Source organism: Schistocerca cancellata, chromosome 6 (genome assembly GCF_023864275.1).
Source record: "Schistocerca cancellata isolate TAMUIC-IGC-003103 chromosome 6, iqSchCanc2.1, whole genome shotgun sequence".
NCBI lineage: Eukaryota > Metazoa > Arthropoda > Insecta > Orthoptera > Acrididae > Schistocerca > Schistocerca cancellata.
In genome coordinates, this window is record NC_064631.1 from 17,374,006 (window position 1) to 17,401,061 (window position 27,056).

Below are 27,056 nucleotides of genomic sequence, written 5' to 3' on the forward strand. Positions count from 1 at the left end.
ACAGAGTCCAATGTTTTACAGAGTCCAATGTTTTACAGAGTCCAATGTTTTACAGAGTCCAATGTTTTTCACAGTCCAACGTTTTTCACAGTCCAACGTTTTTCACAGTCCAACGTTTTTCACAGTCCAACGTTTTTCACAGTCCAACGTTTTTCACAGTCCAACGTTTTTCACAGTCCAACGTTTTTCACAGTCCAACGTTTTTCACAGTCCAACGTTTTTCACAGTCCAACGTTTTTCACAGTCCAACGTTTTTCACAGTCCAACGTTTTTCACAGTCCAACGTTTTTCACAGTCCAACGCTTTTCACAGTCCAACGCTTTTCACAGTCCAACGCTTTTCACAGTCCAACGCTTTTCACAGTCCAACGCTTTTCACAGTCCAACGCTTTTCACAGTCCAACGCTTTTCACAGTCCAACGCTTTTCACAGTCCAACGCTTTTCACAGTCCAACGCTTTTCACAGTCCAACGCTTTTCACAGTCCAACGCTTTTCACAGTCCAACATTTTTCACAGTCCAACATTTTTCACAGTCCAACATTTTTCACAGTCCAACATTTTTCACAGTCCAACGTTTTTCACAGTCCAATGTTTTTCACAGTCCAATGTTTCTCACAGTCCAGTGTTTTTCAGTCCAATTGAGCCAAAGTCGCGAATGATGATGATGATGATGATGAAATGATGAGGACAACACAAACACCCAGTCCTCGGGTGGAGAAAATCCCGAACCTGGCCGGGAATTGCACCCGAGACCCGTGATCCAGAGGCAGCAATGGTAGGCCGAACAGTGTTTAGGTAACAGCTGGTATATGACATATGTTGTTTCACATGTGGTTCTCCCTTTGTTAGGATATGTTTTGCCTGTTACATGGCTGGAATAGGTGGTGGTAGGAGGGCGCATAAAGCAACTCTTGCAGCGGAGACAGTCACATGGGTAGGAGCCATAGGGTAGGGAGGAGATGGGTGCAGAATGAGTATAGGGTCAGGAAAGAATATTTACTGAAGAGATTTATAAATATTCTAGGTGTGGTGGGCAAAATCTCACACAGAAGTCACAGCCTTGTCGAAGTAGTCGATTAATACATTCCAGACCAGGAAAATACTGTGCTCCAAAGTTGTTTTTTGCAGGGATCAGCAGTACCAGGATTGGATGTGATGACCCAGGAAATCTGCTTTTGAACTATGCTGGTGGGGTAATTATGCCCAGTGAAGGCTGGGATCAGAATGTTGATGTATTGCTAAAATTTTAAGAAGTCAACCTTACCATGAGTCCATGTGGTCACTCAGTCACCTAGAATAGCTTTTCATCACCCTCTCAATCTCTGCAATATTCTTGTCAGACCCTCTGCTTCTTCTGCACCCTTCTCCCTACCCAATGGCTCCTACCCCTTGACCGTCCCCACTGCAAGAATTGCCCTATACACCCTCCTACCACCACCTATACCAGCCATGTAACAGACAAAATATACTATCAAAGGCAGAGCCACCTGTGAAACAGCACAACATATACCAGCTGTTACGTCAACACTGTTCTGTCTTTTACACAGGCATGACTACCACATTGGTATCCAAGAGATCACACCTCATTGTATATATTACAGAAAAGTCACCTCATGAGTTAACGATTAAGTAAACTTCAAACCTTTTTTATGCGAGTTTTTAGCATTCCACACACTCAATATTTTTTATGAATTTACAGATGCTGCTTCCAAGCCTGAATTATGTGGCCTTAGCGTGGTAGGTATTTGGTTGAATTTTCTTCAGTGCTGTTTCTGTCAGATGAACCGTTATCTAATAATGCAGAGCGAAGGTGACAAATCTCAAGAAGTTTACTAAGGTATGTGGACTGAGCTGTTAAAGGTTCGAAGAACGAACCCATCCCACCGCATGTGGTAGGGTTCACGTGACTGTCAACTTTAAAAGCAGAAGCGTAAAACCTGAAAACGAAAGATCTGTAAGTTTACAGGTAAACTTTCAAACTAGAATGGTGGAAGAAGGACTTTAAACCAGTCGAGATATGGCGTGCGAAGAACAATATAAGTGGTGCATCAAACAAAAGCTGGCTCGGTAGGGAAGTAAGGGAACTACAAAGAGAGTGATGCCACAGCAAACTGGGAGCAGGTATAATTAGTTGCCCCAGACAAAGTGGGCTGCGAGAAACTGTACTGGAGCTGGCACAGCTTGGAGAATGGACTAACAGTGACATCATGATGACAGCAAGGAGAAAGGGCTAAGCAGTGTGTGAGTATAGAAAGAATCTTGTGAACATGGAGAAATACAATAATTCTGTAATGCCTGAATAGGGCACAGGGCTTTATTTGGAAGATACTACACTTAGCCATCATTTTTCATTCTCAAGAGAAAAAAGGAGCCAGAATCTGAAGTTAATGTCAAGTTTCCTCTATGTCTTGTGAGAGAGATGAAAACTAAACCAGGATTTGGTCAGGTTAATTCCACACCAGTTACTGTTTGAGATATAAATAATGGACAGTTGTTTGAACCTGCTGTAAAGCATACACTATTACTGAGAAAGAAATGAAGGAAGAGCCAATACCAGAGCCTCATGAGCAGAAAGAGAGTATTTCAGTAACATTACAAACTTTGATGAGACCAATGGGAGACATTAATACTAATATTAATAGTAAACTGAACCGATTGAGTTCTGACATTAATAGTAAAATTAATGAAGGATTAAGAGAAATAAAGACATTTGGTCATCTGCAAATATTGAAATAAATCAATAACAAAAATTGAAAATTTGTGCTGGACCAGGAATCGAACCCAGATGCTCTGCTTCTCTGGAACAGTGGCCTTAACCGCCTTGGCTATCCAGACACGCCTACCGTCCAACCCAAATTCTCAACATGTCATGCACGAATAGCGGCCCTATCCATTAGCCCGACTGCTTATAGGATTCGCTATGTCCCTCACGGATTTGGAATATACTGAAGATGCACAAAGAAATTAAAAAGAGCCGTCCTCCCTTGCTGATATACATGTTTATGAGTCCTGACACATCACAAATTTTCAACCTTCAACGTTGATTTATTTCAAATCCTGTAGACAGCCGAATGTCCTGATTTCTCTTAATCATGTAATTTATATGGCCACTGTACCACCAGTCATGTCTGTTCTGTCAGACATGTCTGGCAGCACAGATATCACACACATACAAAATAAATGAAGTTGAATGTAATACCAAGGATTGGGTTCTGATATTAACAGTGACCTGAATGGATTAGTCTCTAAAGTTAACAAGTATTTATTACCAAGATACGAAAAGATAGATTGCTACTTACCATACAAAAGACACATTAAGTTGCAGACAGGCCCAATTAATACACACTAACTGTTCTGGCATAACCACAAGCACCGGAACTAACATGCAGAATGCAAGATCAGAGAAGGTGCTAAAACAACTTCAGCTAATGGTGTGCAAAATACGACTGCACCACAACAGGGGCACCCTCAAACCAAAGTGAATATAAGCCTCGGCCACACAGATCGGACTCAGTATTGCAGACATTAGTTATCAGTGATATGTGTAAAACTTGGAGGAACATTGCATAGTCAAGAATATTACTGTTTCCATGTTGCCCTTTGTTTGTGACTACTCCTTGTAAATCTCCATGTTAAGTACTGTTAAATAGAAATAAAACTACTGATGTTGTTTGCTTGAATTGTTGTATAGCATTCCAGGATCACAGCATCCCTTAGGCACCCTATACAACACGAGTGGGCAAGACCCAACACCTGGCAACGAAGATGGGATTCAAAACCATGTGTACATAGCACACTGGCTTACAGGACAAAGTTACGACTGAACTTAACAAATTGCAAGGTAACAGAGTTATTGCACCCATATCAGCTAGTCAATGGCTTGTTTTGTTCCTCAAACGCCCAGGTCGCATTGACCTCTGTGTTTACTTTAAGTTTACAGTCCACCCACAAACTCTGATTGATACTTATCCATTGCCATGCCCAGAAGACCTCATGGGCAAATTAGGCGTTGGACGCTATTTTTCTAAAATTGATTTGCGCGGCGCACATCTTAAAATATTGCTCGATGAAGACTCTCAAAAAATGTGTGTAGTAAACACTCATTTGGGCTTGTTTAAATATTTGTGTTTGCCTTTTGGCAGTGCTTTCACACCTGCTATTTTCCAATGGTTTTTGGAACAGCTGATTTACACAAGAGCCAAACTGTTCAAACTATTTGGACAATATTGTAGTAGTAGGCAGTACACCTGTAGAATATATTGCAAATTTATGTGCTTTGTTTTGTGTGTTATCTGAGGCAGGACTTAAGTGTAGACTGGACAAGTGCAATTTTTTTAAACCTGAGTTGCGGTATCTTGGTCAGTCAAGGGGTACATCCTCATCAGTTGCATTTGTTAGCCATACGCGACTTGCCAGTTCCGCATAATATTAGAGAATTGCATTCAGTCTTAGGGAAAATGAACCATTATATTTGGTTCATAACGAATGTTGCACAAATCGCAGCTCCATTGCATCACTTGCATCACTTGCATCACAAGAATGCCCCCTTTGTTTGGACAGATGAGCGCTAAGCAGCCTTTAAAAAACTTAAAAATCCATTGCTCAGTGATTGATGCTTAGTTCACTTCGATCCTGAAAAACCAGTTGTATTGCAAGTTGACGCTTCCTCTTATGGAATTGGTGCAGTGCTTTCTCACAGAATTGATGATAAAAGATTGGCCTCTTGCTTTCGCAACAAAAGTGTTGTCCAAAGCTCAGAGTAACCAACCACAAATTGAGAAAGAGGCTTTGGCTATTGTGTATGGTGTTACCAAATTCCACCACTATTTGTATGGCAGAAAATTCAACTTAGTAACGGATCACAAGCCTTTACAGCTCTTGTTCATCTGACAAAATCAGTTCCTGTACGAATGGCCCAAAAATTGCAGAGATGGGCTTTGTCTCAATACCAGTACAAAATTCTGTATCAGGCAACAGCTGAACATAGTAATGAGGACACACTTTCATGTCTTCCAATTGATCCTGATACAGACTTTGAGGCTTCTGCTGCATCTTGTTGTCACATCAATGCTCACAATGCTGAATTGCTTCAGACTTTTCCACGGAACTATAAGGATATTGCACATGCCATGGATGCTGATCCGGATTTGGACATTTTGCTCAACTACATTCACACATCTTGGCCTCATCCTTTGCATTGCATAAAGAATTCTGTAGTGCGCTGATACTTTGAGCGTCGGCATACCCTTGCTGTACAAAAAGGAGTACTTTTTGTTCAAAATGACAGTGGACAGTCACTTGTGTTGATCCCTAAAGCTTTGCAAAAAGAAGTGTTGCAGTTACTTCACCAAAGACACTGGGGGGATTGTTCATACGAAACAGTTAGCGCCTCGACACTGTACTTGGCAGGGTATGGATGCCCAAATAGAACAGGTGACATCACAGTGTCACACATGTGCCGAAAATCAGTCCGCTCTTCCACAAAAATTCTCTGCTTGCCCTAAGTCACAATCGTCATGGCAATGTGTGCACATAGATTTTGCGGCACCTTTTTGGAATACTCGCTGGTTGACTCATACAGCAAGTTTCCTTTTGCTATGCCAATGCACTCGACAATGTCACGTAGCACAATTCAAGTGTTGTCATCAATTTTTTGCCTCAAAGGTTTACCTGAAGTAATAGTGTCAGATAATAGACCTCAGTTCATGTCAAATGAATTCGAAATATTCTGTGAATGCAATAGCGTGCAGCCCTAACTAGTGCACTGTTCCTTCCACAATCAAACGGTGAAGCGGAACGTTTTGGCGGGACCTTCAACAAGCAAGTGGACAAACTTAGCTCCACAAACATCAGGGATCAAGCATTGAAACTGTTTCTTGCCTCGTATCATTCGTACTCACGAGATCGACCATCGTTGGTGGAATTGTTTCACGGCCACCACCATCGCACACTGCTCCACCCTCCTCAGCATCCGGCGCCAAAGGAAGGCCACAAGTAACGCTTTGCACCACATGATATTGTCTTTTACAGGGTTTTTAGTGGCAGCAGATGGGGGGAGTGAGGTGAGATCGTCCATCAACTTGGCACTTGCACGTATCTTCTTTCAGGTCCTGAAGGCTTGCAGCGCCGCCATCAAAATCAACTTCACCTCTGTCATGTACCTGATGACCTCTCTGTCTCTCTTCCCTCAGATTCATGGATTCAGAGGACAACGCGGCCACAGTAGCCGCCAGTGGGTGTCATCACGACACCGCAGGATGACCCCATGAAGATGGAGTCTCTGCCTCCTCTCGTCCTACCAATGGAGCTGAACCCGCCCACAACACAGCAGTCACCACCTTCTTCATCTGGTTCATGGCAGCAGGAGGTGGATGCGTACCCTTCTGGTTGTTTTCTGGGGATGTTTCTGCCAGAGCACAGGGCGGATGGCACGGTACGGCCAGAAGTTTGACGTTCCCCGTAACCACCATGTAGCACCCACACTCCTGCATCCCCTGGGGTGGTCGCATTCCCTACGTGACAACGGTCCATCACTTTGGGAGGGGTGGGGGTGGGGGGGGGGGGAATTTTTGCCTGAAGTCATATGGTCAATAAAGAGTATTACCTTGACATTATGCTCTATTTGCATGAAGAAATACGCAAAAAAGTCCGAAATTGTGGAAAAAAATTCAGGGCTTTTGCATCACGACAATACACCTGCTCATTCATTGTTGCTCGTGAGAGATTTTTTGGCCAAAAAGAATACAAGAATCATGCCTCAGCCACCATACTCATTGGATTTGGCCCCCTGCAACTTTTTCCTGTTTCCAAAACTGAAGAGACCTATGAAAGGACAAAGATTTTCAGTGACTGAGGAAATAACAGCTGCATCACTGGAAGTATTCAAGGCAGTACTTAAAGTGTTTATGGTAAGGGCTTCGAGGACTGGAAGAAGCATTGGCGCAAGTGTATTTTATCTGAGGGGCATTACTTTGAAGGGGACAACATGAATATTCATGAATAAGTAAATATTTTTTCATAAAAATATAAAGGCATCTTACATTTTGAATACACCTGGTATAGTGATGTACGTGCCGAAAAAAAGTGGTACAAATAGTCAGTCAGATGTTGATAAGTTTTCAAAGTGGTGCAAAGACTGGCAACTTGCTTTGAATGTAACCCATAAAATTATGTTACCTGAAAAATTCTGAGATGTACAACTGTTCCAGAATTTTCTGAGCATCTACAGCTTGTGTGTGGTAATGTTTGTTGGAGCAGATTTTACACAAAGATAAAAAGGAAAGGTAGACTCTGGAAATAATGAGGCTTTGTGTGAAACATGGAATCAAGTGCTCTGAAACACTTGAAATTTTGACAGTGGTATACTGTGAGTCTGCTTTAAATAAAAAAAAGTTTACAAGTGGCACAAGAACTTCTAAGATGGCCGAGAAGATGCCAATGATGAACCTCGCCCTGGACGCTCCAGCACATCAATAACAGATGATAACATTGAATTTGTGAAGAAAATTGTTTTGGAAAATCATCAGATTACCATAAAAGTTGGTGTGGACATTGGCATATTGGTCGGCTCATGTCATGCAATTTTTTTTCAGATGTTTTGGGCATGAGACGTTTGTCAGCAAAGTTTGTTCCAAAACTTCTCAATTCTAATCAGAAGAACTGTCACACGAGCATTGCTAAGGAGATCCTGAATGATGATCCTGATTTGCTCAAAAGGGTCATAACTGGTGACAAAAGACCAAAAAAAGCACGCCAAGTTTGATCAAATGTCAAATTTTTGCTCACTGTTCTTTCCTCCCCTCCCCCCCCCCCCCTCCCACCCCTCCCCCCTTGGTGTAGTGCATCCTGAATTTTTGCCCTTAGTCATGTGGTCAATAAGGAGCATTACCTTGACATTATGCGCCATTTGTGAGAAGCTATACGTAAAAAACATCTGGAACTGCAGAAAAGCAGTTCATGTCTTTTTGCATCACACCAATGCACCTGCTCACATTCATTGTTGCTTGTGAGAGATTTTTTGGCTAAAAACAAAATGACAATCATGCCTCCACCACCATATTCACCGGAATTGGTCCCCTGCAACTTTTCCTGTTTCCAAAACGGAAGATACCTATGAAAGGACTGAGGAAATAAAAACCGCATTGCTGGAAGTACTCAAGGCAGTACCAGAAAGTGCTTATGGGGAGTGCTTCGAGGGTTGGAAGTAGTGCTGCCACAAGTGTATTGTATTTGTGGCCAATTACTTTGAAGGGGACAACATGAATATTGATAAATAAATAAAAAAAATATTTTTTCATAAAAATATAAAGTCACCTTACTCTTTGAACACACCTCATATAGTGAAGTACTTGCTGAAAAAAAGTGGTACAAATATTCGGTCAGATGTTAATAAGCTTCAAAAGGGTGCAAAGACTGGCAACTTGCTTTGAATGTAAATTCTCTTGTGAACAGAGTAATATCCTATAACTACAATATCAATAAGTCACAACTGGAATTGATAAACTAATACAACTGCCTCGTACAACAATTTTTTGAGGTACTGCATCAAACTGGTGAAAAAAGAACAACTTGACTAAAAAATGGGATTCATTGATAGGACACATCCTGAGCCATTGTCAGTTTGGTAACGGAAGGAAGGACAGAAGAAAATGTGTGTGTGTGTGGGGGGGGGGGGGGGGGGGGATGTAGGTTTTAATGGTGTACATAAATTATAAATATGTTTTGCTGATGAAGATATTTCAGAATTGGTGTGAATTGTAAGCCAAGATCCTTTTAATTATTTTCCAATTCAATTCAATTCAATTTTTTGTTTGTTGGGAGGCCTGACAAATATGTGATTCCTGAAGAGGGGAAGCAGCCTTTTCAGTAGTTGCAGGGACAACAGTCTGGATTTTTGATCTGGCCCTGTAACATCAACCTACATGGCTTTGATGTGCTGGTACCACAAAGGGCTGAAAGAAAGGGGAAACTATGACTCTTACTTTTCTGAGGGCATGCAGCTCCACTATATGATTAAATTATCACTGCATCCTCTGGAATAAAATATTCTGGAGATAAAAAAGTCCCCCAATCAGATCTCCAGATGCGAACTACTCAGGAGGTTGTCATCATCAGGAAAGCAAAATTGGTATCCTATGAGTCGGAGTACAGAATAGTAGATCCCTTAATTGGTTATGTAGGGTACAGAATTAAAATGGGAAATTGATTGGTCGAAGATAGTATTAGTGGAGTGCAGTGGCAGGATGAACAGAACGTCTGGTTGTAACACCAGAGATCTAATGCTGTACTGATTTATTTTGCCTTTTGTTTGATGTTTTTTGTCAAGACGTTGAGTTTCTGTAAATGTTTTGATTGCATTGATAGCACAAGAGAGTTCACTTTTTTCCTTTGTAAAAACTTTGATGTCATGGTTTCATTCCTGCAATGCAGTGTATCTATCATTTAAATTCTTTGTCTCATTTGGAGGGAACAAAACTTAATGTATATAATTGCAATTTTGTTTAAATAATTTATTTGTAGAAATGTCAATATGTGCAAAGGTTCTGTTTTATTTAATGTGTTTGGTTGCACTTATGTAAACTGCTGACCTTCACTAGGGTTCTTAGTTATTTTGTATGTGAAAGGTGTTGTGGTTCCCCTCGGGAATGGAAGCATGTAGCGTGCGCAAAATGTGGTGGGCATGGACAGAGGGGTGGAACCAAGAGTCAGTCGGGGACAGGCTACCAAACTATCAACTGCTCATGTAAAAGTTGTATATTATGCTGGTTCTGAGAGAGGCTTTTCCTGACACTTTCCAATGCCTCGGATGGATGGATAAAGAGCTGGAACTATTCTGGAATTGGTATCTATCACCACCACCACGAAATGACAGAGTCCAGCAATTCTACCCGCAAATCCACCTACCAACACGCACTCGCCACCACATTGCGCATGCGCAATCACTGTAATGTACAGTGAAGGATCAGCTCATTGGATGTTTTAGTGTGCTCAAATATAAGGTAAAAATATATCTAAAAACAAAGATGCTGTAACTTACCAAACGAAAGCGTTGGTATGTTGATAGAGACAATAACAAACACACACACACACAAATTTCAAGCGTTCGCAACCCATAGTTGCTTCATCAGGAAAGAGGGAAGGAGAGGGAAAGACGATAGACCCACATCCTTTCGTCTTTCCCTCTTCTTCCCTCTTTCCTGATGAAGCAACCGTGGGTTGTGAAAGCTTGAAATTTTTGTGTGTGTTTGTGTTTGTTATTGTCTCTATCAACATACCAATGCTTTCATTTGGTAAGTTACAGCATATTTGTTTTTAGATATATTTTTCCCACTTGGAATGTTTCCCTCTATTATATTCATATCAAATATAAGGTAACTTATAACTGAATTTATGCACCTACCTTGATTTTCACATCACCTCTCAGGTTCCTCTCCGTTTGAACTATGATTACCAAGTGTCCTTGTTGTGGATAAAATGAAAGCCTCAAAGCCAAACAGTTAATTAAATAATGTTGTTTGATATTTGGTAAGAAGGGAGTCTTCAGATTCACTATAGATTTAGTGAAATTGTGGGAGGTAGTAAATGTAGTTTTTTGAAAGGCTCCCAGTGATTGAAACAGTCCAATTTAAAGTTTTGTGGACTTTCAAAGTTACCTATTTAATCATTGACTTGAAAGTAGAAGACTGTGGTAATATAGACAATTTGCTGTTACTTTTAAAAATTAAAAGTTCTTAAAACTGAGGCTTATAAAGTTTTGCTTAGTTAATGATCATAGTGCTGCCTGTGGTAAATTTTAAAAGGTGAGTCAGTTTCTTGCAAATTTGTCAACTTTGTGTCTCACTGCAGTAAAAGTCATGAACTGCATTTGTGGAAAGTTATATACTCGGGTTTGCTAAGTGTTTGTCTCTCTTGTGTATTGGAAGAGCATATTAATAGTGTAACAGGATCCACAGTTTGTCTATTGTGCTCATGCTAGGTAAAAACTAACAGAAAGATCACTATCTATGAAAACAGTAACTTCTTTTATTCAGAGGACAGTGAGAAATGGTTTGCTAGTGAAATATAATTTTTTTCATGTCAGATAGAAAAGTAATTGGAAAAAGAGAGACTAAACCTATACCCAATTTATAATTTTATAGTAAATATTAATAGTGATGTTATTGACACCATTCAGTTTTAATAAGCCCTGAAGGTAATAGTGTGTATTGTTATCTGTTATATTTATGCAAATTGTTTGTTCTGCTCTGTCAGCTCCAACCTTAACGTGAACATATGCAGGTGCCAGAGTTCATTGCACCTTCGTGTGACAAAAGTATAGGCTGGAAGTTACTTATTTTCAGTTTCTTGAACAAGAATGTTACTCAATCTTATGACTAATTAGGCTGGCGACCGCTGTTATTATCATTTGGACACTGTGGATAGGTAACTTATTGTTTGTTACTGTTTAAATATTTACGTAATTCTATCTTTCACTTCCGATAAGCCACCTCCATTAGGTATATCACGATCAACACAACTTAATTTCTTTTAGAGGGTAACACTGCTCTGCTTCTTTATACTGTAATTGCTTTAATAAAACTGATTTGATTTATACGAACTACCTCCAGCTTTGAGGTTATGGTATAAAAATGACAGGCGGTAGTGTTATACGTGGCTTTTCTGTGACAGGACTATTTGTTCTGTTGGGGCATAGTATGTAATAAACCAAATTTGGCATTTGACTGCACAAGCTACATAAAACCGGTTGCAGTGTTATATGGTCATGAGGGTATAGGGTTATATTGTAAATACCAAATAAAATACAGGTAACGCAGGAGGTCTAATAATGCATAAAAAAAAATTAAAAAAAAAAAAAAACAGGAATGCAGGGAAAGTCACAATGGACAGTGTAGTAAATGCATTATCATAGTCAAGATAGACATAAAACCATCACCCACCACAGAACTACAAGTTCACAGGCCAACTCACTCTGCAGATGAGGAAGCGGTTGAAAAACGTATGATGAGATAAAAAATTATTCAGATAATTAAGGGAGAAGAAATTTTAACTGTGATAGAGGACTGGAATTTAATAGTACGCAAAGGAAGAGAAGGAAAAATAGTAGGTGAATATGGACTGGGGAAAGAAATGAAAAAGGATGCCACCTGATAGACTTCTGCACAGACTGTAACTAGTTTAAGAATCATGACAGAAGATTGTACATGTGGAAGAGATCTGGAGACACCAGAAGCTTTCAGATTGTTTATGTAAAGGTGAGACAGAGATTTCAGAACCACATTTTAAACAGTAAAACATTTCAAGGACAAACATGGTCTCTGACAACAATTTATTCATTATGAGCCATAAGTTAAAACTGAATAAACTGCTAAAAAGTAGGAAATACAGAGATGAGATGTGGATGAGTTGAAAAAAATCAGAGATTGTTGGGACTTTCAGAAGCAGCATTAGGCAATGATTGACCGAAACAGGGGAAAGGAATAAAGTAGAAGACAAATGAGTAGCTTTGAGAGATGATACATTGAAGGCAGCAGAGGATAAATAGGTAAAAAAAGACAAGGTCTAGTAGAAATTCCTGGATATCACAGGAGATGTTGCATTTAATGAATGAAAGGAGGAAATATAAATGCAGCAAATCAAGCAGGTGTCTAAAAACTGAGACTGACAAAAACTGCAAAATGGTTAAGCAGGAATGGCTATAAGACAAACATACACAATATAGAAGCAAATACAGGATGATAAAAGAGTGTCAAGTATTTTGAGATATGATAGTACCCACCAAAACAAGAAAAAAAGGTCCAGTAAACTCAGTCTCTAAGGAACATTGCTTAAGAGCTGGGTCATTCAATGCCAAGTAATCTAGAGGTTCCCATATGACCATCATGGGTTTTGATAAAATTTTGTATGAACTTTCACAATTTCACAATCATCAGTTCAATACTTGTGGAGATATAGTCATTTGAACGAGCCCATAGCACAGCCTTCAACTGTGCACAAAAGTTTTCGGCAGCTTTTGAGACAATATCTATGACAATATTTTCTTGAAAGAAACAAAACTTGGGCATCTTTTACAACATTTTGCACTTTCTAAAGTGAAATAATAAAGACCTCTCAAGCAGTTTTGATACGGATAAATTAAAGTAAAGTTGGATGATAAAAATACACACTTAAAAAAAGAAAAAATAAGTGTAGTTTGGTTTTTTATACCTCTGGAAGTAATAGCAGGATAAACCTGAAACTTTGCACATAATAACTTACCAACACAAGGTTTTAGAATATAAGATTTTATTCTCCTACTGCTTTCAAATCCTTTTCAATCTGATGGCAATGTTGATGATTTTTGTAAAAATATCAAAAAATGGGTAGTTTTCTCTAATCCCACTTTTACAAAGAGAGAGAGAGAGAGAGTCTTCTGTAAACTCTTTTAAAACATTTTTGTTACAAAGATGGTGTTCTACACCACCTAAAAAACTAGAATTGGTTTACCGATGCTAGCATGTAAGACACTGAAAAATGACAAGGTGGAAGTGAATTGAAATTGCACCTGGTACTCAAATTAAATCTGATTTCTTTTACTGCATCCTAAAATTGTTAAGTACTCTCTGGGGAAGGTAATTTCAAATGTCCTGATGACTAGGAAGTGAGAGAGTGTCAGAACAACTTGAAAAACTTAAAAAGGTGTATTTTTATCACTGTCCATCATGACATATTTCAGTCTGTTTTTCTGCTATAATTACAGGGACAAACTGGTTATAAATTTCAAACATAAAGTGTCAAACAATGGAAAATCCAGGATTTAATGTAACAATATTATGAAAAGGATCATTGCAGCTCACCCTAAGAGTTCTTAACAAAGCTGGCCAAGACAAATTCAGTTCTCACCAAAAGCACTTAACACAAAACAAATTCTGACAGGCAGTGACAGCAACTACTTTCATATGCATAGAGTTTACATTTTAATGGGAACTTTAGTTCATTGGAATAATCTTATGGTGTCTGTTAATATTATACTTCTCTTTGAAGTAAAGTTAACTAAACTGGAAACTCATGAAATCTGCCAAAAAGTGTTCTAGAGTTCAATAGAAAGTAAGTTCCAATGTAGCCACATGACTTCATTTTTTACCTCATATTGGAATTCTTTGTGGCACGAGACAGGTCTTAATAAAAGGAATGGTGTAGCCATCGCCTGTTTCATTTACTTGACTCCAATGTGTCTCATTCTGCTTGCATTAAATGAACGACTATGATTGTCAAGAATGGACCACAGTTTCAGTTGGCTGAGGATGACAAAGTAAATTAGCCAAAGCTTTGCTAAACAAAAGTAAGGTCAATCAACTGGAGTATGTAATAAAACTCTGGAAAAGCTATATCAGACTGGCCAGGCAGAGTTTTCAACCCCATTCCTTAAAACACAAGTTCACTGTCTCAATCACTGAGACCTTTTGCTAAGTTGAGGGTGATACTATAACTACAAAGACAAACTGAACTGCTTACCTTTTGATCTGAATGCTTTTTCATGTGACTCTTCAGCTCAATATACAAAGAAAATGTTGAATCACAAAACTGACACGCATACGATCGCTGCAGAGTTGGATAATCGACAGTCTTCTCAGACGCTGCATCATCAGCCTAAAGAAGAACAGGATATACTGTATCATTTTACTTGCATAGACAAATAATAAAATCTCTAGAAACATTAAAATACCCAGACAGGAACTTGAGGTATTCTGTTTTTGCATACAGCACCACAGAAGACTACAATTTCAACTGAAAGATATAAAATGAGAACTACACTTCTCATGTGATTCGTTGTTATACCTATGGTACCGGTACTGCTTATGACAACTGCAACACCATATAAGGATAGAAAAAAATGAATAAAATTTATTCCAATTAAGAACTACAGTGATCCAACAAAATAATGAAATATACAAGGAGGAGTTAAAATCACTATTTTTCTTCTTTTTTAGGGGAGGGGGGTGGGTGAGGGAGCAGGGGCACATATGAATACATCAAGATAAATTTTTGTTCATTATGTGAGCCCTAGAGTTATTTGAACTTGTGTTATGACAATGATAATTCCAAGATACAAAATTTAAAAAAAATTACAAAATGAGCAATGGCTGATTTGTAGGAACACCAGGAAAGGTCAGAAAAATTGCGTAAGATTTCACTTCTCTTTTAACTGTAGTGCGTACACACACACACACACACACACACACACACACACACACACACACACACACACATTTGCATAGTATTAGCAAACAATACTCTCCGACAAATACATATTACATAATATTAGAATTTAAAAACATACTCGCCCAAAAGTAATGATTTACATATGTACCAAAATTTATTCCTAACTGAAGCCCAAATAAAATTTGATTAGTAAATGATAAAGCAAAAAAATAAAGTGAAATGATTGATTTTTAGCAACAACACGAAATTGGCAGATATTACAAAATGTTGCATAATTTGGGATCTTTCCTGTCCCTGTGTAAAAATGTAGGGTGGTAGTTTACTGACATTGGTAACTAACAGTGAGTGAGTGTTGAAACTGGATTTTGATGTTTTTCTCACTGCCAAGAATTGTGTGTTGCCTTAAAATGACGGCTGATTTCCTCAATAAAGAACTACAGTTTTAGATGTTATGTCACACAAAAGTACTCTACTTCCAAGGATCTCCACTGCTGTAACAGTTTCAATCGGTGATATGACATTTCCTGATACTTTTGCACAATATATCATAAAAAAGAGATGTTTTTAGATCTGTAATACAGTGCATCAACTAAACTACATATTTTCACAGTATGAATTCTACTATTACGTCACGTGCCCTCTCCTATGATAGGCTGAAAGGGGAAAACCGAGTGGGCAACATGTTGATTTATTTGTGTGTGAAGTTAAAGGGTCATACTTGATGACTCATGTTTTTACTTGCATGCTACAATAAACATCCAGTATCATTGATGCACTGTGTCACTTTGGTACAATGTGTTGTGGAAAAATAATAGGAAGTTTGAGTTCATCAACTGAAACCATTACTCATATTCCCAGTTAAAAGTGAAGATTGCTTCATTATTTTGGGAAAACGAGTCTTGGTAATGAAACCAGCAAGCATTTGGGAAATATGAAGGGATGAACATTTAGGTCAGAGATGAACGAAACACACTGGGCTGCACCATCAAATTAGGTTAACAACTCTCATGGCCACAGATTCCCGTATTCTGTATTCACACCTCTAGGTTAATGTTTCAGCCAAGAGATGATAATCAACTCTATTGATTTTGGCATGGCAAACAGACTGTTGTGTGTACCTAGAACGTCAATTATCAACTGTGTAATACTTGCTGGAGGGAAACAAATCCCTTTATAGTTAACTGGAGAAGCAACTTTCCAGGTATCAGGATATATAGACAATGGTGTTTTACTGAACATAATGTACACCAAAAATAAGTTGTCAGAAACCAAAACCACAACTGTAAACAAAATAATGCCAAAACTGGTGAGAATTAATACATAATTCCCAGAAAAGTGTACCCAACTACCGTATTTACTCGAATCTAAGCCGCACTTTTTTTCCGGTTTTCGTAATCCAAAAAACCGCCTGCGGCTTAGAATCGAGTGCAAAGCTAGCGGAAGTTATGAAAAATGTTCGTACGTGCCGCCACAACTAAATTCTGCCGGCGAATACATTAGCGCTACGCAAGCATACTTTGTAGGCACAAAGATAAATACTGGCGCCAAAACCTCTGCGTCAGTAAATAATTTTTTTTAAAAAAAGTGGAAGACGAGATTTTTTTTCTCCGCCGCGAGTTTCGACCACTGCATTTTCATACATTATCCAACGAAGTAAATACAAATTCCGTATTGTTCATCTTCGAATGTAGCACAATTTCAGTGTACTACGAAAATCTGACTGGCAAGACTGTTTGGGATGTTTGTCAATATGGCCAACTCTATGTTCTGAATTTTTTCCTATCTGTGAGAAGAGATGGTTGCTAATAGGAACCTGATGAAATTTGAATCACATACAGTATTCTCTTCACCATAAGAATAATACAAATATAAACATTTTTCCATGTATTCTTTCGTGTTTGCTGCTATCTCATTTAAATCCTGTCTGCCTAATAAACTACGAAACTATAGAGTGAGACAACAGCAAACGTGGAAGAATATACATATCATGTCATGTTTATATTCGTATTATTCTTATGTCTAATAGTGATACAGTCAGAAATGAAGCACGGCAAGTGACTAGATTTTTAAATCTAAGATGACTGTAATTTCTGTGCAGAATTTGATGTAATAAAGAACCGGCCGCAAAGATTTTCAAACGGAGAAAAATTTTCACAAACTCTCGTTCAGAACATGTTCTATCATACGCAGTCTATTATTTGATTCTTGTTGATCATTATCAAAGAAAGCAGCAGTGTAAGTAAAAACAAATAGCAGTCTCTTGCCATTGTTTCGATAATGTGACGATTCCTCTCTTTCTCTCTCTCTCTCTAACAATGCATGACACAGTGCAGTAATGCATTTTCAGCTTAAGAGTGACGCAAACACCTATAACAAAGAAAACGGGATTTATCAGACCAAAGCAAAATAAGCAATCGATTCAAACCAGACGAAGCACGTGAAAAAGGAAGGGTATCCGTATAAATACGGACGGAGTGCCTGACGCATAGCAATGGCTACGTGGTAAAGCTTAACTGCTAAGCTTACAACTCGAACCAAACTACTGTAGCTGTATCGTCATTCATTCGACCTAAATTGTCTATCATATTACAATGGACCAACTTTGTTTCGATTTGGAGATGCGGCCTAAAACTTTTCTCTCCCCTTGAATTTCGAGTCTCAAATTTCAGGTGCGGCTTAGATTCGGGAAATTTTTTTTCCCTTTATTTCGAGTATCATTTTTCAGGTGCGGCTTAGATTCGAGTGCGGCTTAGATTCGAGTAAATACGGTAGGCAAAAAATAACATTGAAACTGGCAGAAAATAACACCAAAACTGGCCATAAAATAAGATGATTTTTTCCTGTTCCTTATTATATGATAAAGTAAATTTTCCTGGCCCCTGCATTCACACAAAATAAAAATTTATATAACTATAACAACAAAAATATCCTGTAGCAGAACAGACTGGGCTAGAACAGGACCTGAACACTTGCGCTAGAGATTCTCCTTTGGAGCCAACTGTTAATGTTACAACATTTTAGGATTTTATTTAATTACAGTTCCCATGAAACTTCTGAAAATGTATATTAGGGTCAATATAATCAGAGTACTACTGATAGAATCCATTACTAAGTACCAAATAGAAGCCGAACCAGTTCCTTCTTCAGAATGCACATGGCATTAAATGTGTAGCATAATGTCCAGTAACACAATTATTTTTTTACCAATTTTTCAAATTTTCTCTAGCAGCAAGATGCACAGTTTTAAAACACATGGATCCTGAATTTACCTCATAAATTACTTTTAACATTTTTTAAGCTTTCAGTTGCATTACGCAAATTAATATTTAACTTCATGTAAATAATGGCAGAGAAAGAGTTAGACAAAAAAAAGTGTGTTGTGCATGACCTACAAATTGGAAACTTTTAATCAAGTGTGTGTATTTTGGTAGGTTCCATCACAATTACAATTATCTGAAATGGTACATTTCTCCAACATACTGCACTTTAGAATTGAAGTCTGAACAGTATCTGCAGACGTCAGAGGTCAGTAATGTCAACTGGAGCAAAATATTTCACTGCAGTGTGCCTATCTCCTAGAGTGCCCCTAAAGATACATCAAGCTTCCAGCACAATTTAAACTGTCTTCCTTGTAGTATACAGTATCTAACATTTTGTGGCCGAAAATTTTCAAAATTTCAGGATTCCTTCCATTATATCTCGCATTATGAATGCTATAACTCCATAGCAAAAAATAAACAAAATGATAAATTTAAATTCTGGCTATTCTTAAGCCCTCAAGGAAGGAATCTGAGCAAGTACTCAAATGCACAGAATGTCTGCAGTGGCAGTAAACTCAAGTACGTATATCTTGTATTTACTGTTGCTGGAGTCACATGTTCAGTGCTACTGTAGACCCAATTTAACATCCCCAAAACCTATTCTGTGGCCTAATTATTTGCAAGTAGAAATAGAGTAAATCTTGGTGCACTTCTGCATGTTTCTAGTTGGTTTATTTATGCAATGAAACAACAATAAAAGAAATGTGTTAGATGATTGATCTTTGCCAATAATATTCATATTAAATGTTAACAAAATTTTTAAACAATGGGAAGTCCTGAATGGGAAACCAACAATGGAAAGGCCAGACTGCTACTTGCTGCATTGAGCTGGCACTTAGTCGCAGACAGGCACAACAAAAAGTACTTCTGAAACATTAGGCTTTCACACAGCAAAACTCCTTCTGAAATAGAAAATATATATGTTCACACAGCTGCAAAATACACACATGGCCACTATCTCTGGGCACTGGAGCCCGCCTGCAGACTGCAACTGTGTCTGATGTTAGCAGCAATCTTCTGTGGTGGGTGGGTGGGTGGGTGGGTGGGTGGGTGGTGGTGGGGGGGGGGGGGGGATAAGATGGAGGCAGGAGACTGGTATGTATTCAGTTCAGTTTATTCACCATTGACCACTTACAGCAGAATAGGTCTGAACATTAAATATACAATTAACAACAACTTTACAGTAAAGTTTTACAATTCAATTCCTTTTCTTTTAGGAATATTCTTATATACCAATGTCAATGCTTATTTCAAAATATTCTGTTATCTTATAAAATGGGTGTTTGAGAAGCCAGTCATAAACCTTACATTTGAAAATATTATTGGTCAGTGACCGAGCAGATGCTGGAAGTTTATTGAAGAGTTTTAAACTCATTATTTTGTGTGAGTTTGCAGTCTTTGTGAGTCTGTGTCTTGGTATGTCGAAGTCCAGCTTGCCTCTGGTGTTGTGGGGATGTATGTTCTCTCTGGTCTCGAACTCATTTAAGTTGCTTTTGACATAAAGCAGTGCTGTGTAGATGTATAGATTTACCACAGTTAATATCATGTGCTTGATAAAGAGGGGGCGGCAGTGTTCCTTGGGCTTAGCTTTGCTTGTTATTCTGATTACTTTTTTTTTTAATTTTCAGAATTTCATTGACAAAGCAAGAATGTCCCCATAACAATATGCCATAGGAAATATGTGACTGAAAGAGGCCAAAATATACCACCTTTAGATACTCATCAGTGACTACATCTGTCAGTCTCCAGATGAGATAACACACTCTTGCTATTCTCTTGCAGATATGGCTAATGTGTTCCTCCCAGTTTAATTTTGAATCAATGTGGAATCCTAACAATTTTATTGGTTTGCTTTCAACAGCTGTAGTTAAACCCAGAAATAGTTCTTGTGTTTTATCAGGATTACACAGGAGTTCATTAGAAGAAAACCAATCCATTACTAGTTCTAGTTTTTCCTGTGTTGCCTGATGCAGTTCTGTTGTGTTATGGTGTGTATTGAGCAACGCTGTATCATCTGCATAACACACAACTGAATTTGCTCCTACATTGTAAGGTAAGTCATTAATTGCAATGATAACCAGAAAAGGACCTAGGACCGATCCCTGAGGCTCTCCAGTCCGAACTTCCTTCAGTGAGGAGCATCTATTTTTAACTGATACATACTGTCTCCTGTTACTTAAGTATGATTCGATTACATCCAAAGATGGTTTGTGTAAGCCATAAAATTCCAGTTTTGCAAGTAGGGTGTTAGACGGTATGCAGTCGAAGGCTTTGCTAAGATCGCACAGTATGACTGATACTAGATCCTTATGTTCGAATGCAGTTAACACCTGGTTAACAACTTCAGTGACAGCAGTAGTGGTGTTTTTACCATGTTGATATGCAAACTGTCTGTTGGAGAGAAGATCATGCTTATCAAAATAGTTATTTAGTTGACTGTACATTACATATTCAAAAACTTTAGAGAAAAATGGGACAATAGAAACTGGTCGATAGTTTTGGGGCAGATGCTTATCTCCCTTTTTAAAGACTGGTATTACTTTAGCAGTTTTGAGTGCATCTGGGAAAACTCCAGATTCTAAACACATATTAAAAATGAAAGAAAAAGGTTGACAGATAAGGTGTATTATTTTTTTCATTACATAGTTAGAAAACCAATAACAGTCCATACTCTTGGAGTTGGTGATCCTTGCCACAGCTTTTACAATATCCTCTGGGGTGACAACATTCCAGTGGAAAGTATACATACTATGGGGCACAGCACCAAGATGATCTAGTGCACAAGTGCCATTTTGCTTGATTTTGTTTTTCAGCTCACTCACTGAGGTTAGGAAGTAATTATTTACTTCTTCTGGGACCAGCATTGCATCTTGTGTATGGGTTTGTGAATTATATTGGTTGATGATATCCCATGCTGCTTTACATTTGTTGGGAGCACTTTCAATGTAATATTCACATGCTTGTTTTTTGGCCAAGGACAGTATGTCTTTGTAGATTTTTTTACATTTTAGATAAGCTCTATAAGAAGTATTATCTAGCTCAGGTCCTTGTTGTTTATAAGAATTTTTATATATTCTGTACAGTCTGAGCATCTCCTCCCTAGTGAGAGCTAGCTCATCTGTATACCATTTTAGCTGTTTGTTTTTCTGTTTATGCTTAGGGCTACTTTTGATTAATGGTGAGCAGGTGTACCATAACTCTATGAGTATTTCCAGGAATTGTTAAACACCATTTCACTAGTACCCTTTCCAGGTTGTGTGTTGTATACAAAGTCCCAGTTAACATAAGATATTCTGTCAATAAATAAATTAATATATTCATCTTTCTGCCCTCTTACCCATGTGGCATTAGACTTGATTCTGACTGATTTGTCTGATTTAGGCAACTGATCACAGGAGAATGTTAAAATCAATGGTTCATGATCAGCTAGGGTTCCACTGGCAAGTCTGATGTCGTACATATCTCTAGAAAAAATTTACTATAATATTATCTAAGCACGCCTTATCCCGTGTTGGTGTGTAATTTGTACATTGTAAATTTAGTGATCTTAAGATATTAAAAAACGTTCTAGTAACATGTTCATCACTGTTGGCCATTTCAATGTTGAAATCGCCACAGATAATTAGTTTTATGTTAGATTTTAGTATTTTCCTCATGAGCAGCTCAAATCTTTCGAAAAATGTATTTACATCTCCTCCTGGTGATCTATATAAGCTAACAATTATAGTATTCTCTACGTTTAGTCTTATACAGCTAAATTCTCCATCTAGTTCTGCACAGTAAGAGCTAACATCTATTTTAGTAAACATTATACTATCTTTAACAAATATTAGGACACCTCCATTCTTTCTTTCACTTCTACACATAATGTGGGGAGGGATAAAAGGACAGGGGTGAAAGAAGATGCTGTGCTGTCTGTGGGAGTGTGCAGGGATGTGGTGGGGTCAAAATAGAACTACTAACTGCAGAGTTTGGGGTGGGGTGGGGGGAGAGGAAAGAGAGAGAGGAAATGACAGAAGCACAGAGGGGGAAAAAGACTAGAAACTGCAGTGGGATAGAAGGAGTGAGTTGTACTGGAGTGGAAGCAGATAACGGGATAGGTAGGTAAAGGATACAGGGACTAGCAAAGGTGAGGCCAGAAGGTTTACAGGAACAAAGGATATGTTGCAGGAAGAATTCCCACCTGTGGAATTCAAAAAGCTGGTGTTGATAGGAAGAATCCTGATTGTGCAGCTGTGAAGCAGTCAATGGGATAAAGAAAATCTAGCAATTAGATGGTCCAGTGCCTCTTGGCAACTGGCTGGTGGTGGACATTCATCCAGACAAGCATCTTGTTAGCTGTCATGCCCACATATAAAGTGGCACAGCTGTTGCAGCTTAGTTTGTATATCATATGGCTGCTTTTACAGGTAGCACTGTCTTCAATGAGGTAGGACATGCTTGTGAAACGACCGTCACGCACCTATGTCTACTGCAGTGCTTGAGACAAAAAGGCAATAATCACAGTGGCATCAAGCCAATTCTCCATCTGCCAAAAAATTCAAAACCACAATTTTGAGCAAAAAATCATGGGCTTAGTGTTTTGGGATTGAAAAGGTGTCATTTTGGTCGAATTTCTACCTCACAGGACTACCATAGATGAGTTCAGTAGTACCACTACAAGTGATGTTAAAAGCGTTCACTAACGGCTTTACACACTTTTCCTGCTGACTAATTACTGCAAGAAACTGCAAATTGGAGATACGTTAGTTGTAAAACAGCTACTTTACAGACTACATTTTTTTATTTAGACAACACTGTACCTACTAAATAATTAATGCAAAAAAACCTGCAAATTGCGAGATAAGTCTGTTGTAATACACCCACTTCACAGACTACATCTTTTTTAATTTTATCCATATTTTGCAGCTTAAAACGTGACTGTATTCAAAACATTGGAGGTAAGAATTTTTTTTATTTAGACACACTTTTTTTCATTCATAGGCAAATTACTGGCAAAGAGTATTTTGCTAGTGTTATAACGTAAATAAACGTTCAACTATTATGTATTACATCTCTATCTACATGATTCCTCTTTTTGACAAAATAAGGTAATTGGATACATAAACACTCATCAAGCAGCAGCAGAACACAAACATAAAAGATTATAATTAGGCATGCTTTCAGAGCCAGTGGCTCCTTCTTCAGGCAGAATGGTTGAAGGGAAAGGAAGAGGGATGAAGAAAAAGGACTGGAGAGGTCTAGGAAAAGGGGTAGAGTTCAGGAAAGTCACCCAGAACTGCTGGTCAGGAGAGACTTACCCAACAGAATGAGAAAAAAAAGACTGATTCTTGGGGACTGCACTGGATGAGATTTGAAAACCTGAGAGCTTAAAGGTGGAAGACAGGGCAATAAGCAAGACAGAGATTACTGCTAAAACATCATGTATGAGTTAATAAGAGTGAGAAGCTAAGTGAATTGTACATAACAGCGGTTGGAGGGGGGCAGTCAAAAACAGACAGGTAAGAAAATGAAAGCTAAAACAGAGTGAAGAAAGTAGTAGTTGCTATGACAAAATGCTGAGATGAAAAAAATTGAGTAAATTAAGGCCAGGTGGGTGGCGAGAACCACGAACATCTTATATCGTTAGTTCCCACCTGCGAACTTCTGAGAAACTGGTGACTGGGGGAAGAATCCAGAGGCGCGTGTGGTGAACAGGCACCGAGGTCATGACTGTCATGGTGTAGATCATGCTCTGCAACAGGATATTGTGTGTTGCCCATCTACACCTTCTGCATATGCCCATTCATCCTAACTGATATTTTGCACAACTGAAGCAATACTCCATAGGCACATAATTTGATTAGACAGTTAATCTCTCATGAGGAATTGTATCAAAAGTCTTTTGCACATCTAGAACTATGTCATCAATTTGAATAAAGAGCTAGTTGTGTTTACATGAACAATATTTTCTAAAACTATACTGACTATGTGTCAATAGACTGCTTTCTTCTAGGTAATTCATAACGTTTGAATAGAGTATATATTCCATAATCCTTCTGTAGATATTTCATTGAGCAAGCAGTTGTATATGAGTGCTAAGTATCAGGCTATTTTATCAGTGTACTCTGATAGGAATCAAAATGGACTGGATGACTTGTATTTATTAAACGATTTAAGCTGCTCCTCTACACAGAGGATATCAATTTCTAAGTTACTCATGTTAGCAGCTGTTCCTGATTCAAATTTTGGAACATTTACTTCATGTTCTTTGGTGGAGGAATTTTGGAAAACTAAGATTAATAATACCACTTAAGTGATGCAGTCATCGGTAATATTACCACTGATATCACACAGTGCAGTAACTCACTGTGTCTTGGCACTGGTATGCTTTACACACGATCACAATCTCTCTGGATTTTCTACCATATTTCAAGACAGAGTTTCAATGTTAAAGCTGTTAAAAGCATTTTGCATTGAAGTTTGCACTAAGTTACTGCTACTGTGGCAGTGTAGAAAGCATAGATGTTTCTTTTGGCAGATAGTTTTACAGATTTTTGCTTTGGCATTTCTAAATGTCACCACATTATTGGCTAACCCAGCTGGAAGACACCTTAATTTTCACTATTTTGACTATCATAAACTGATGCTGCAGAGTTCAGCTTTGCCATGTTAGTGTACAGGATGTCACAAAGTCAGTCAAGTAAAATATCCATGCATTTTGCATGTTTATTTACATATACATTGAAATTTCTGGATTTTCCTTTGTGAGACACTACATTTGACAAAGAAGTCCAAATTGAAATTCTAGTCTTTAATATTTTGCTGTTTGTGTTGTTTCTGTATAATATTTCATCAACTGAGTCAGGACTTACATGTACACTATAACTTGTATTTTTTAGAAACTTTGGTCAACAGTGTTCTCATACAAAAACAGTTGTTCCCTAATTTCATTCTGTATTTACACGATAAAAGGTATATTTTGAGAATTTTTGGATGCATAAAGTGTTGTGCATAACACTGTTCATTGTAAATTGTAAGCTACGGTTGTGTATTCTGAAATCTTTGGTAGCAATATCCTTTCACAAATTTTAGGTGTGGATACTTATGTGATTAGTGGAACATGTCTACTGTTTTCTGCTAACTGACCCTTTCTTCTAACTCAGTGATTAAATTTTTACAAACATAACCTAAATTTTGGTATTACAAATTCAACCATTGCATTGCAATATTGCATTTTGTGCATATTGTAGCTGTTGAACGTTGTTTTATTTAGTTTGTTACTTCAGTATTAGTTAACACTGTTGATATTTGTCATACATTAGCACTGTTTTCCATATTGCTACATGAGTTTGTTGGTGAACGTAACTTAAACAAAAGTTCAGAAACCAAGTTATATTCGAGAAATGGGTAAGTATTATTGTACATTTTGCTCTCTATCTTTAACAAAGCACTTGCTTACACATTGTAGCTTCAGATATTTAAGAGAACTTGCAACTCTTGCAGCATAACCAATGCTGAAATTGAAACAATATCAGTGAGGCTAATTAGAACTTAATCATTCCATATTTGGATAAACATTGCACTAATCAAAATGCAGCTTCACAGTGAATGTAGTTCTCAAGCATGAGGTGAGTCTTCCTGTTCATAAGTAGTTGGACATCACTCTTATGTCTGACAAGTGATCAGCAGCTGCTTCCAATGGGTATTTTGGGCAAAATTAAGAAACAGGTGTACCACAGATACCTCAAGTACTACACTCTCCAATGAATACTGCCTCCTCTGCAGGAAGTAAAGGATATATCATCTCATGTCCTCTAACCAACTATCATCTCATGTCCCCTAACCAACAAACTTGAGGTGCTTTCATCCACTGAAACTTAAACTCTGTAAGTAGGCCGTTTAGGTTTTGTTTATTGGTAACGCCACATAGCGCTCTGTATGAAAATCACTGGCTGCGCTGTGTGCAGTCTGTGGCTAGTTTGCATTGTTGTCTGCCATTGAAGTGTTGGGCAGCTCTATGTTAACAGCGCGTAGAGCTGGGCAGTTGGAGGTGAGCCGCCAGCAGTGGTGGATGTGGGGAGAGAGATGGCGGTGTTTTGAAATTTGTAAGACTGGATGTCATGAACTGCTATATATATTATGACTATTAAGGTAAATACATTGTTTGTTCTCTATTAAAATCTTTCATTTGCTAACTATGCCTATCAGTAGTTAGTGCCTTCAGTAGTTTGAATCTTTTATTTAGCTGGCAGTAGTGGCGCTCGCCGTATTGCAGTAGTTCGAGTAACGGAGATTTTTGTGAGGTAAGTGATTTGTGAAAGGTATAGGTTAATGTTAGTCAGGGCCATTCTTTTGTAGGGATTTTTGAAAGTCAGATTGCGTTGCGCAAAAAAATATTGTGTGTCAGTTTAAGCACAGTCGTGTATAATTGTTCTAAGGGGACGTTTCATATGGCGAGGCATTTCTCTCAACTAGCAAGACAATAGCCGTGAAATGTTTCTCATCGTTTCATTACGCATTTTAGTAAATATCATAAATTAAGAGCTCCACAGTATA

The 27,056-nt window shown here is 38.2% G+C and overlaps 1 protein-coding gene across 2 annotated transcripts in view; it reads right to left on the minus strand.

Annotated features, from left to right (window-relative positions):
- LOC126191129 (zinc finger protein 510-like) overlaps positions 1–27,056 on the minus strand; it is a 390,896-nt gene that overhangs the window by 99,966 nt on the left and 263,874 nt on the right. For both annotated transcript variants that reach the window (XM_049931877.1, XM_049931878.1), the window contains exon 11: positions 14,491–14,625. In XM_049931877.1, the coding sequence (XP_049787834.1) occupies positions 14,491–14,625 (135 nt within the window). The remainder of the gene's footprint in view (positions 1–14,490; positions 14,626–27,056) is intronic.